Here is a 12,471-nt window from a genome sequence, read left to right on the forward strand (position 1 = left end):
TTGCATGTGTTAGCTTCCTGTGTTTGTGATCCAGCTCCTCCTGAATCCAAGCCCTGCACAACCAGCAGCTGCTGGTACTGCCCACAGTCTGCCCAGGAGCAGTCACAGCGGATCCAGTTGTATTTTTCAGCCAATCCCTTTCACTTTTATACAAAAGGATCAGATTTTATGGCTTGCATCCTCTTCTGTGGATCTCTATCTCCCTGCTGGGTGCAAATTTCTTCTCTGAGAGGGTGATTAGACATTGGAACTGGCTGCCAGGGAGGTGATGGAGTCACTGTCCCTGAAGGTATTTAAGGACAGCCTGGAAGTAGCACTGGGTGCCACAGCCTGGTTGACAAGGCGGTGGTGGTTCATAGTGTTGGTCGGACTCGATGATCTCAGAGGTCTTGAGATGATCTCCCAACCAAACCAGCCCTGTGATTCTCTGGTCAGGACCTGTGGACCTGTGATCCAGGCCCCTGGATCAGGGACCCCTGCGGGTGCCGTGTAGCAGTGCCCTGCACAGAGCAGCGGAGCCTGGGCACAGTGAGCCCTCAGCACGGCAAAGTGCAGCTGCACACCGGCCCTCGGGGCCCCTGTACGCCAGGGAAATGGCCCAGCCCAGGCCCTGGGCTGCCCATGTGGCACAGCCTCCTCCGCCTGCCTGCCCCGTGGATTCCCTCAGCTGGCTGGGCACAGTGGGAGCGCACGGACAGTGCCAGGGTGGCGAAGGTGACAGGAGTTGGGTCTTGGGGGGTGAACTTCTGGGTCCGTCTTGGAAACTAACAGGGAAACAGTGCAGACTTTGAGGGGTGATTAGCATGTCATCATGGATCTGTGGTGGATGCTCAGTCCCAGCTGAACTCAGGCTGAGGGGAGTGTGGCTGTGTGCTCTGGGTGGAACAGAGAAATCACAGATGGGTTTGGAAGGGACCTGAAAGCTCATCTCATTCCACCCCCTGTCATGGGCAGGGACACCTTCCACTAGACTGGGTTCCACCAAGTCCTGTCCAACTTGACCTTGAACATTTCCAGGGATGGGGCAGCCACAGCTTCTCTGGGCAGCGTTCTGCCTGAGAGTGCTGCTGTATACAACACACTGCTGAGTACTGCTGCTGCTCTGGGCAACAAACACTGCAGAGAACGTGTGTGTGCTGGCAGACTACCCGTGTGTGCTGGGTGTAGGGGTAGAAGAAGGGATTACAAGAGACCTCGCCCCTGATAAGTCACAGCTGTACTAATTACCAGAGAAGAGCAGCCTTGCCCTTAATGGGTTGCAGCTGTGACTAATAAAGGTAAGTGTGATAAAGGGGTGCGCTGGCTGGCCTGGGAGAGCCTGGACAAAGAGGACCTAGGGGAGGAAGGAACGATCCAGAGAGACACAAAGAACAAGCCAAGGGAGAGAGTTGCTGCTGCAGAAGATCTGCTGTGAGGTCAGCCTGGGTCTGCTGGAGTTAGAGGCTGCTGTGGGAGCCTGCAGCCACACTGGAGCCAGGTAAAGGCCTGTGGTCAGAGGCAGCAGGGAAATACTTGCAGTGATATTCCAGCAGGAGCAGCCAGCAGTCAGAGCCTGTCAGAGAAGCCAACAGCAGGAGTTTGCTGGTGTCAGAGTCAGGATGGCTGAACTGTAAAGGAAAGTAAACTGGGACCCTTTTCATGATGTGAAACAAGAGTCTGTGTCTCAGCTCATTTCTACCCCTAATGAGAGGTCTACTGCAACATCTGGGTGCACAGTGTAGGAGGGAAATACAACTGAGTAGAGTGCCTTGAGTATCCCACACCTTCAGCAAGCTGGATTTCACACACAATGCTGCAATGTTCCTAAGTAAATGCTGTCAGACGACCTGGAGGAATGATTAAGTGCCATTAATTATCCAATAGAAGCACCCTCCTATGCTTATGTACAAGGTAGAACTAATGCATCGTCTATCTGTGGAAAGGGAAAGGATTTAGAAGCTAAGAACAAAATGGTAAATCAAGATTTAAGCAGTCACAGCTAGAACAATGGTGGAGGACAGCTGGTAAGAATCTGTTTCTTCCTTTCCAAGTGAACAAGGAAGAGATGGTATTTCTGTGATTGTCGAGTCTTAGTAACAGTGTGGTAGTGTCATCAGTGTGGTAGGTGATCTGTTTCATAATTTGCTAGCAGATTGTGATGCTGGAGTGTAGGCACACAGTTTGTTTGATTGGGAGTGGAGCCGTGGCCCAGCCTCATCCCTAACAGGCTGCAGCTGTGCAGGACAGGTGACTGATATTGAGCGTGATGAGCCATGGAGTGCCCAGGTGCACCGAGCAACCGCCAAAGGGAGCAGAGGGCACACAGGTGCACTGCATGAACAGGAGGCTATAAAAGGCTGGGCTGAAGGACAAGAAGGGCAGATGCTTGCAGCCTTCTGAAGTGCCATGGTGTTACTCTGTGTGGGCAGGTGCCTGAAGCCCTCTGAAGAGGTAAGGTGTTACTGTGTATGGGTTGAAGCTTTCTGAAATTGTGTGATGATACTCTGTGTATGGTGGCTGTCTCAACTGTGACATGTGCTGTGGCATATGCTGTGACATTAGAGCGTTGAGATGAGTACAATTTGTGAACCAAATCTTGATTATTGAAAGGGAGGGAGGGTGGGAGCAGGAATCCTGCTACAATGTTTGTTAGAAGTACAGAGCATCTGTCCATCCTGTGCCTGTCTCAACTCGTGAGGCGTTCTACAGGAGGATGGCAGAAGGCCTTCCACCTAAAGGTGCTTGGCTATGCAGAAGTCCCAGTTGCTGGGATTAAAAAGCAGTGTGGCCCTGGTGGAGCAAATCCCGAACCTGTTTTAGTGGGAGCATCCTTGTTCTGGACAGAGAAGCATGGTGGTGAGGTGGTGCTCAGCTCTCTCTGAGGAACAGAGAGGAAGGCATGTTTGGTAACTCGGTGGATCAAGAGATCCATGCTTTCTTCTCTAGGAAGAAGGTTAAAAAGTTTGGGTGGGGCAGGTTTTGAGGGGAGGAGGTCCGTTGCCTTTTTTTCTCCAAAGGAAGTGAAAGTCTGTCAGGTACTACCAGAGCATAGAGAATCCTGAGCCAAGGGATGATAATTTGTTAGTGAAAACTGAGGGTTTTTTTTTTTCCCAGTCTTGTCCAGATAATCCCTCCACATCATCACCAGGAATTTGTTCCCTCCCACCCTGCCCTGTCTACCTGTGCCTGTAATGCATTTAGCTGCAGTTAAATGTAAATATGTTTTTGCTTGAATGTTATGCAAAGGCAGTAACTTACTGCATGAGGTGTGGAGGGCCTATGTTTCTGCTCTGTTTTGAAATTGAACTCTTAGATGCACGAGTGCTGTGCTACTCTACTGGTTCTACCTAAATGTGGCTGAGGGATTAAATACCTAACTGTTCTTGTGGAATCTGATCCAGCTGAACTGCATTCCACTCCTGCCCAAATTCATGCAGCAACACTTGTAATTTTAGGGGATCCTTGCAGTTTTAGGGATTATTTATCCTTGTTTCTGAGCACAGTTGTGTTGTGTTTGAGCAGAGCTGGCTAGAAGACTTGTGAAGGAGACTTCTGAAGAACCTTAGTTGAAATGTTTTCATGCTGTTTAGAAGCCCTTAAAGAAAAAACAGGGCTTTCCCAGGCTTCTCTAAATTTTTACTGTCTTTCTACCTGACAGACCCATATGGGAAAGGGTAGAACAAGTGATATCCATCAGTGCTAATCTTCTATGACTGGTTGTCCCTAGAGAGAAAGGGTTTTCCTTCGTGATGGGTCTGTTCAGCTGGGACAGAAGCCTGCTGGCAGCCAGTGGAAGAGTAAGATCTCGAGGGTGTGGCAAATGGTTTTTTCCCTGCTCTGGAATCTACATTTAGGAGTTGTTTGCAGCTTTGCTCTTGGAAAGGCTGCTGCATAACAGAATGGCTTGACATACTCTTGAGAGCCTGGATTCTGCATGGAGAGTTCAGAGAAATAAGATGTGAATTCTTAGGAGTGTGTATGGCAGGGACTGATTGAGAGTGGGAACTTGGAGAGCATAACCATGGAAACAAGTGCAAGGCAGTGAGGTTTGAGCAGTTCCCTGCTCTGAGCACGCCTGTATAAGGTGGGGGCTTCTGCTCTGTGTCCCTGCTCTGTGCCATGCTGCCAGCCTTGGCTGTTTCTGGATCCAGACTAAACCCTGCTGTGCTGGATTGTAACCATAACTGTCTGATGAATAAAGGAGTGATCAAGCAGAGTTGTGTGATCTGGAGGCATGTCGGACTCCTCCTGCCTGCAGTAAGAGAGGAAGTGGGTGGTTGCTGTCATGGGCATCTTCTGTGACTGAGCAGCTGGCATGGGCTAGGAGCTGCTGGAGTAATGCAGAGCTTTCTCCACTTTTCCCTCACCTGCTTTGACTTTTTGCAGGAGTCTTGATTTTTGCAGGCAGACTGACCTGTGTTTCTGTGCCAGCCCAAGATGCCAGTGTAGCCTAGAGAAGAGAGCACAGGTGAATTTTCAGGAGGCTTTGCTGTTGTCCTACTGTATTGGCCTTTCTGAAGAATCTACTTGTTTCCTCTCTACCCTCGCTGTAAGGGAAGGCAGGGGACTGATTTGCAGGACCTTCCCTTTGTAGCATCCACTGTAGTGTTAGTATTTAGGTGTGGTCAAATACTGACTGCAAATCTGAAAGCCTCTGCTGCCAGCAGAAATTCAGTATAGAGATAAATAAAATCTTCCAGATGGTAAAATTTCTCTTAAACATGCAACTCATTTTACTCACGGAGATACAGATTAGTTCAGCTTTGTGTGCCCTTTGTGGTGGTGGGCACTGTCTCCAAAACAAGGTGAGAACTAAGCTTGTCTCTAGCTACTGTCAAACTCAATGTGAACTACCTTTGCCACCTCCAGATGGCCTGTCTGGATTTGAGGTCTGCAACTTCATGCCTGCAGTTCTTGTGACTTGATGTTTCCTTTGTTGTTGTTTCCTTTGCTCTCTGATTTGTTTTGCATCAGAAGTTCTGTAACTTGAAACTTCTGTACAAAGGGATTTATGTGTTTTTTGTGACTGGGTGTAGTTGGAGAGCAATGTGCTGCACTCAAATGGTAAGGTTGACTAGAACTGCACTTTGCAGTTCTATTTTCAGTTACTACAAAGTAATCATAAACAAAATTCCAAGTAGTGATTTAGTTTCCTCTCAGTGCTGGGCTATGTGACCTCCACTTGCTAATGGCTTGTGACAGGGCAAGGCACTGGCTATGCACAAAGAAAGAGTAAGGGAAATAATCCTGGACTTCAAAGCTATTTGTTTCCTCTAAAAAGTCTTCATATAAGCAACAGAATGTCACTTGTTTTTTTCTGTGAGAACTGTTTGGGATGAACTTGCATTGGTCTTCCATTTTATTCTATTAATTATTTGTTATAGTATACCATCCTCTGATATCCTTAGGTAGGGAAGGGGAGCTTATCTAACAGTGCCTGAGAAATGTTTCTAGCAAACCTGACTCAAACGTACACCTGTATTGGTCAAATCAGTCTGGTGTCTAATTGGAAACACCAGTAAGTCTGCTTTGGCACTTCCCATCCTTTGCACCTCTGTCTCAGCTTTTCTGTGTAAGAACAATCTGTGGAATAACTACCCCAAAGTTCCTCTGCTCCCAACACCTGTTGGATTAGGCTGTTTTCTGACCCAGAGATGAAGCAAGTGAGAGGCATTTTAAAACTTTTATTCTATTTTTAGTCTCATGTGAAGGGTGAGACAGTACAGATAAGTCATGCCATCACAATTAGAAACCAATTATTTCCTAATTACCATGCACTATAAACTTTTCCTGGCCTATCAGCTTTAGCTACACCATGCTGGAAATGCCTTAAATCATCTAAATTCACCTCTCGTGGGTCCTAATACAATGCATCTTCGATAGTTCTATTTCGCCAAAGTATCTAGTCTTATTTGCAAGGCCATCCTTTGAAACTTGTTTCTAGTTGTACTTCTCTCTCAACCATGTCTGTCCTATTCCGTGGCATTTCTAAGTCAGCCTTTCCTATCTCAGAGTTTGCACACTGTGCGAGCCTTCCGTCAGGCTTTGAGAATTCTCTACAAATCCATCTCCCGCCATCGCCAATCTGCGCTTTCGGGGAGGGTTTGGGACTTGCTTCCCTTCTCTGCCCACTTGGGGAGGGCAGAGGGGGGCAGAGGAGGGCAGGGGAGGGGGTCGCGGGAGGGAGCCGCTCTCCCGGCCCGGCAGGCCGCGGGACGCTCGGGCGCTGCGCCGGCCGCAGGCGCGGCCCTGTTGCTGGCGGCGCTGCGGGAAGTTTGGCGGGCGGTGCCGCCGCCGCCGCCTCCCTCCCCCGGCGCCGCCCGCTCCGGGCACGGGGAGCTGGCCACAGAGGGAGGTGCTGAAGGCACGGAGGAAGCTGGAGGACGCGGACATCTTCGCTCCCCCGAATTTCCTCCCTGCCTTCTGCAGCCATCTTGCACCAGCGGGGCCGGGGGAGGGGGTGGGCTGCGGGGAGCGGAGGGGAGAGGGTGAGGAGTTGCGGAGAGCCAGAGGCAGCCGTGGGAGACCCCGACTGCTGAGGCTGCGGCGGCTGTCATCGGCATCATGGTGAAAAGGAAAAGCTCCGAGGGCCAGGAGCAGGAGAGTGGCCGTGGCATCCCTCTGCCCATCCAGACCTTCCTATGGAGGCAGACCAGGTAAGAGCAGGGCGCTTGGGACGCAGCCGCAACAGGGCAGTGGAAGTGTGGAGGGGCTGCGGGCCGGCTGCTGCCCAGAGGCACGCAGGATGCAGTTATTACTGCGGCTGCAGTGTGAAGCCGTGGGGAAAAACCCTGTTTTCTTTACTCGCTATAGAGCAATTTGTGTGTATCTGGTGTGGGAGGAGGTCTCAAGGCGGCTTAACCTAATGGCAGTCCCAGGCAGGTGCTCGATTTGACTTTAAACCATCCATGTCTGTTTCTCTATGCGCCTTTCCCTTCCTCCCTGTCCCGTGCTCCCCTTCCCCTCCCTCCCCCATCTTTTCAGAGAACTCATGGAGCTCTTGTAGCAGAAGCAGCATCCATCAGCGCTGCACCAGACCCGCAGCTTTGCTTCTCTCTGTATTTGCGGCCGTCCTGGAAGTGTAATCTGTGCTTTGAGAGGCCGGCATGCAAACAGAGACATCCGAGTGTCGCCTTATTTCACAGGACTGGAGAGTGAGGGACTGGAGATGTGTGAGGGACTCGCTGAATGTACGGCTGGTGCTTTGCGTTCCTTGGGAATCCTGTCAGTCTCCTGTCCTAGCAGGATTCTGAATTGAAAACATTGTGGGGGAGGTCGGAACATTTGGAAGGTTGTGGCTCTAATTTAAGACCTCAGTCACAAAATCCCCTTTTGCCACAGCCAGTGTCCTTCAAAATAAAATTAAAAAAAAAAAACCAAAAACAACAACAAAAACCCTGCAATAAGGTGACCTGATTATTTTTTTTTAATGTTTACTCTGATCTCATTCTGGAGGAGAGTGATAGAGGGTGAGTGTTCTCGACATACAGCATACAGGCCTGCACTTCACCATGAGCCTTCCACATCAGCAGCTGTGCAGAAAAAAACATCTCGTACAGAGCTGGCAAGTTGATCTCTGGCTTAAAATAGAGGCAAGGCCAAGTTCAGTAATATTTAACAAATTTTAAACAGGATATGTTGAAAATCTTCCACTGAGGTAAAATGGCTGAAAATTGATGGAAGATTTTTATCCCTGGGAATGTGTGGGCTGAATTAAATACCTCTTGACATATTGGGGTGGGCACTTTTTCTTCTGGAAAAGACAACAACATTTATCAGATGTCATCAACAGGTATCTGAACATAGTTTGGGTTTATGTCTTCCTTTTCAATGAATTTCTCAGCCTTTTGACAGCCTTCTGACATGAGAGGAATCCTAGAAATAACTAAGAAAAACACACGTTGATGTACTGGGTCTCTAATGCTGCTTCTCCTTTCTTTCAGTGCATTTTTAAGACCTAAGCTGGGGAAGCAATATGAAGCTTCCTGCGTGGTATGTACATGTGTCTCTTTTTCAATGCTTGCTGGTAACTAACTTGTCATGCAGATCAATCTGACCATAGTGGCTGATCAGCTCCACAGGTGGATTAATCCACTCAGCTTCATTTTGTACTTCTATCACATGAAGGATTTGAAATTGTTCCCATGTAGAGAATCAATCATGTCCATCTTTAGACAAAACAAGAGTTTATTTGGATATTAGTAATAAGTAATTCATTAGTAACGCTGTAGTAATGGAATAAATAATGACATGGGCAAACTGAGCTATGACAGTCTGGGTCTAACCCTGCAGTTCACCCTGTGTCGATGTGCTTTTGCATGAGATTGATGTTGTTTCAGTTTGCAATTCCTGAAGGTTTTTCAAGCTTATAATATGGAAAATCTAAACAATATTAACAGACTTTGAACAATACTTTTGCCATTGTGCAACATGGGAAATATTTATACTGAAAATTAAAAGGAACATATATTATCAGAATTATTAAGGAGAGGCTGTTATGCAGATACCAATAACTCTTATTTCTAAATGTACTTCAAATAAAGCCTCAAGTTACTGTCAAAAAGTGAAGAGGGAAGACATGAAGCAAGTTCAAATAAGATGGGTATCTAGAGGATTTCAGAATTCCTTGAATGGTTGCTGGTCTTTGGATTACTTAAAGTACATTAGTTGGTTGCAGCCAAACTTGACAGAGTGGAAAAATTTGGTCTGGACACGTATCTTAATAGTTTAAAGTTCTTGGGTTGCTCTGCAGCAATTTTCTGCCTTCCTTCTCACAAGGCATTATGCTGGAGAAGCTGTATCTGTTGCTGAGTCATTTTCTTCTAAGAAATCCATAAATTTTTCAGAGTTTTTGCTAGATACCAGATAGAGGATTGCTGGCTTAGTGTGTTGGTGAGTAAAATGTTCAGTTCTAGCATATGCAGCAGTGATGACTGGTTAATGCCCCCTGACAGTATCTGGTTGTTGAGAGGCTGGAAAATGGAGCTTGTTTGTCCTTTACCAGGAGCCATGCCTTGGAGCACCTGTAACCTGGGGCTGTGGCTTCATCTGTGGGCTCATACCTGTTACTGTTGGGTAGAGGGGCAGAGCTTCCTTCTCTGTGCCTTCTCTGTGTTGTACCTCTCTGCTTGCAACTCCCTTTGCTTCCTGCTGGGCTGTTGGCATCAGGTCCCCGAGGCTAATTCCAAAGCACCTTTCTTCTGGGGGCACATAGTGGAATTTACTAAGGGTAAAAAAAAAAAAAAAAAGAAAAAACTATGCCCCAAAACCCCTCTAAACTGCGCGACAATGTAAATCGCATGCTTCAGCCAAGAGAAAGGGAGCTCTGAAAACGGGCATTTCATAAAGGTCAATAAATTTCCACTTCTTGGATGAAGAACCTGATTATTCTCCAGTTCTTAACATAATCATTAAATTGTGGTAGAAAATGCTCAAAGGTGGGACTTTGAGGAATTTTTGGGTAACAGGCTGAACTGACACATTTGCTGCCTTATGCTTCATCTGTTTCCTCTGCCTACTGGTGTGCCCACACCAACACATTCTGTGTTATCCAGTGGGGCAGCAGAGTTCTGCAAGCATGGGTGAGACAGGATTTCTGGAACTTGACAGGTACTTGACTTGTCTTCTGAAACCTCCTGCTGACTATCTAACGCCCCTGTATTGACTAGTGTGCCTAAAAATATTGTGCACCTGTTGCGTGATCTCTCCTTTTGTAACTCTCTAGCCAGAATTGTTGTAGGCATGTCTATAGGCTGTTAACTGTCTGGCAGTTCATGTGACACAACACTGTGCAGTGTTCTAGTGTTTTTCTTGGCTCTAAACTTGCTGCAGTGGTGTTTGCTGCCTATTGTGCATTGAGGAAGCAGATATTGGAGTCTGAGATTCAGTGAGTGCAGCATCTGGTCTGCAAGAGCATATTGCATTGCCTCTTTGAGGTTTGCTATATACCATAATACTCGAGGAAAAAACCCTGCCCCTTTCATTGCATTGTTCTCTCTACCTCATGCTTACTTCAGTTGGTCTATGAATAATAGCCCTTAAGCTGAAGATAAATACCCTCCCCCATACATGGTCTTACAACATCTAAATATGTTTGTGCCTCAGTATGGATTTAATGTTCTTCCTCCTCCCCATTCTGAAGTTGTTCTGCCCTGACACAAGGCCATTCCTGATGTGACTGAGTCAAAGCTGTGAATGGCCTCACAGGAAAGCATGTGAGTGCTGTACAAAGCTAATGCATCTTTGGGTGATGGTGAGGAACTCAAAGATATGCTTAAATTCTTCTGCTCTGGTTTGCATTGGCCGTGGAAGAACTCAAATGTTTTCTGGCGGATCATGAAAATTCAGTTTCCCTCTTTTCTAGTTTTTTTCCCTTGTTTTTGAAAATGCGATGACATGTTTTGTCATTATGGATAACTAAAGTATAGCTATGGAACAAAGTTCAGAAAGAGGCAGCCCTTATTTTATCCAGCCAATGGACATGGTTGCAGAATAGTGAGTTTCTGTGAGTAAAGCGTTTGGCATCTGTGTTTCATTACTTCTGAATGTTTATTCACAATGTTTATACTATTGCTATGTTTAGTAAATAATGGAGTCTTACCATCCCTTGTGCTATGACCTCCTGGTTCCTAGATCTCTCCAGGAACTCTTCTTGCTTGGTGGACTTGCCCCAGACTGACAGTATGTTCTGCCTGCACTTCAGGCTCTTTCCAGTCAGTCTGAAGTGACTTCAGCAGTGGTCTCAGCTTTCCTCCATGATGCAGGCTGAGCTTTGGAAGGACAGGGCATTAAGGTCCCCACCAAGGACTCAAGTCGAGTTTAAGAAGCACAAACCATTTCTCTGAGTTTCTGCCACGGTCCTTCTGTACCCGCACAGGGTAATCCTGCAGGGATACTCCCTGGCACTCCTGAGAGGATGTAACAGGAGGTGCTGAGATTCCCCAGGTAACCTCTGGGCACCCTCTGTCAACCCCTGGCTGACCTCTTCCTGCCTTATGCAATTCCCTGCAGGTACAGCTTCCCTGGGCTTAGGGGAAGTTCAAGCAAAGCTCTTTAGGAAGCCATGACAAAGCCTAGGCAGAATGCTGCTGAAATGGGAACAGATAGCCTGAAGATGCCTAGACAAGAGGTACAGGACAGAGCAGACAGTGACCCACAGGCTGCTCCTGGTCACAAGGTATTTGGCAGTGCCTTTGGCTCTTGGTGGAGATGAAGGTAAAAGAAGAACAGCAGCAGTGGGAAGGCAGCCAGACAAGGCTGGCCACCATTCCCTGTGAAAACAGCTGTCACCACCAGGCTAAAAGGAAAAATGCTTGTGTAAGTGGTCCTGAGGGAGCTGAACACACACACAGCCCTGCTGAAAGTGACTGTTTCTCCAGCCAAGGCACTAACTTCCCTCGGTATCCCCTTGGCAGATGTTCTTTATCTGCCTTTGGTGTGTGGGGGGTGTTGCAGGCTTGAACAAGCCTGCTGTAAGTAGGTAGTTGTTTTCTTAGCCAAGCTGCAGCCCTGAGGCTCTAGACATACCCAGAGCATGACAGTATCTGTCTTCTGACTCACTCACAGGGAGCTTTTTCAGACATTCCCATTCAGCCTTCTTATTTGAGCATGGAGCTCCTCTGAGCTGTAGCAGCAGTTGCTTAGTTCATGCAGGGTGAAAATTAGGTCTTCTGCCCCTGTAGCAGGTCCTGAAAGAGAAGAGCCATAGCACACTGAGAAGGAGGCTCAGGAGCAACACAGGACCTTGCATCTTGAGTGTCTGATACAGATAAAAGCTGCACCTTTATGGAGCACTCCAGGCAAATTCCACAGGAAGGCTTGTCCAAAGAACTGCATGTTCCTGTTGGACATTCAGTGCTTTCCATACAGCAGCTTTTGTGTTTGCATTTTTCTGGCATCATATGGTATTTCTGTCTCGGATGCTTGTGATCACATAAGCTATTCCAGAAGCTAATCTTTCATTGTAGTACAGAAATATTTAGTTTTCTGCTCAGGCTTGGAAAGAACAGAAGAATCTGATGGCTAACCACATAGGGAAATCTTCACAAGGGCCCAGCAGCCCAAAATGTTGTGATTAAACACAAGCCTAATCTAAAGATAAAACTGCAAACTTCTTAGCTGCCTCCTGAGTTTCTGAAGCATGCTGACAGTGGGTCAGAGCTTGCAGAAGGCAATTGCTGGGGAACTTTCTACCTGATGCCATTGAAGTACCCAGGAATGAGACCTTGACTAGAAAGCCAGGGAGCAGCAAGGTGTCTTCTGTCACACTTCAAAATAGGGTTGGTGTTCCCAGTGATTTTTTTATTTCTCCCCTTGCCCTGCAAACTGAACAGCTTTGTCAACTCTACTAAAGTGTGAGCTTATGGCTTGGCTTTTGTGCTGGAGGTGAGATCATTCAATTCAGTAAGCCTTGGTCAGCACTGGTGCTTGGCAGTGAGCTAATCCAGCTCACTAACATGGGTAGGAACTGCTTACCTCTGTATTTACCTTCCT

At 47.3% G+C, this 12,471-nt stretch overlaps 1 protein-coding gene across 12 annotated transcripts in view; it reads left to right on the plus strand.

Moving 5' to 3' along the window:
* The first annotated feature begins 6,494 nt into the window (after positions 1–6,494).
* The window catches only part of UNC80 (unc-80 homolog, NALCN channel complex subunit), a 124,795-nt gene continuing 118,818 nt past the window's right edge, over positions 6,495–12,471 (plus strand). For all 12 annotated transcript variants that reach the window (XM_068196445.1, XM_068196450.1, XM_068196446.1 and 9 more), the window contains exons 1-2: positions 6,495–6,635; positions 7,923–7,971. In XM_068196445.1, coding sequence (XP_068052546.1) covers positions 6,544–6,635; positions 7,923–7,971 — 141 coding nt within the window. In that variant the 5' untranslated portion in view covers positions 6,495–6,543. The remainder of the gene's footprint in view (positions 6,636–7,922; positions 7,972–12,471) is intronic.

Source organism: Anomalospiza imberbis, chromosome 7 (genome assembly GCF_031753505.1).
Source record: "Anomalospiza imberbis isolate Cuckoo-Finch-1a 21T00152 chromosome 7, ASM3175350v1, whole genome shotgun sequence".
In the NCBI taxonomy this organism is placed as follows: domain Eukaryota; kingdom Metazoa; phylum Chordata; class Aves; order Passeriformes; family Viduidae; genus Anomalospiza; species Anomalospiza imberbis.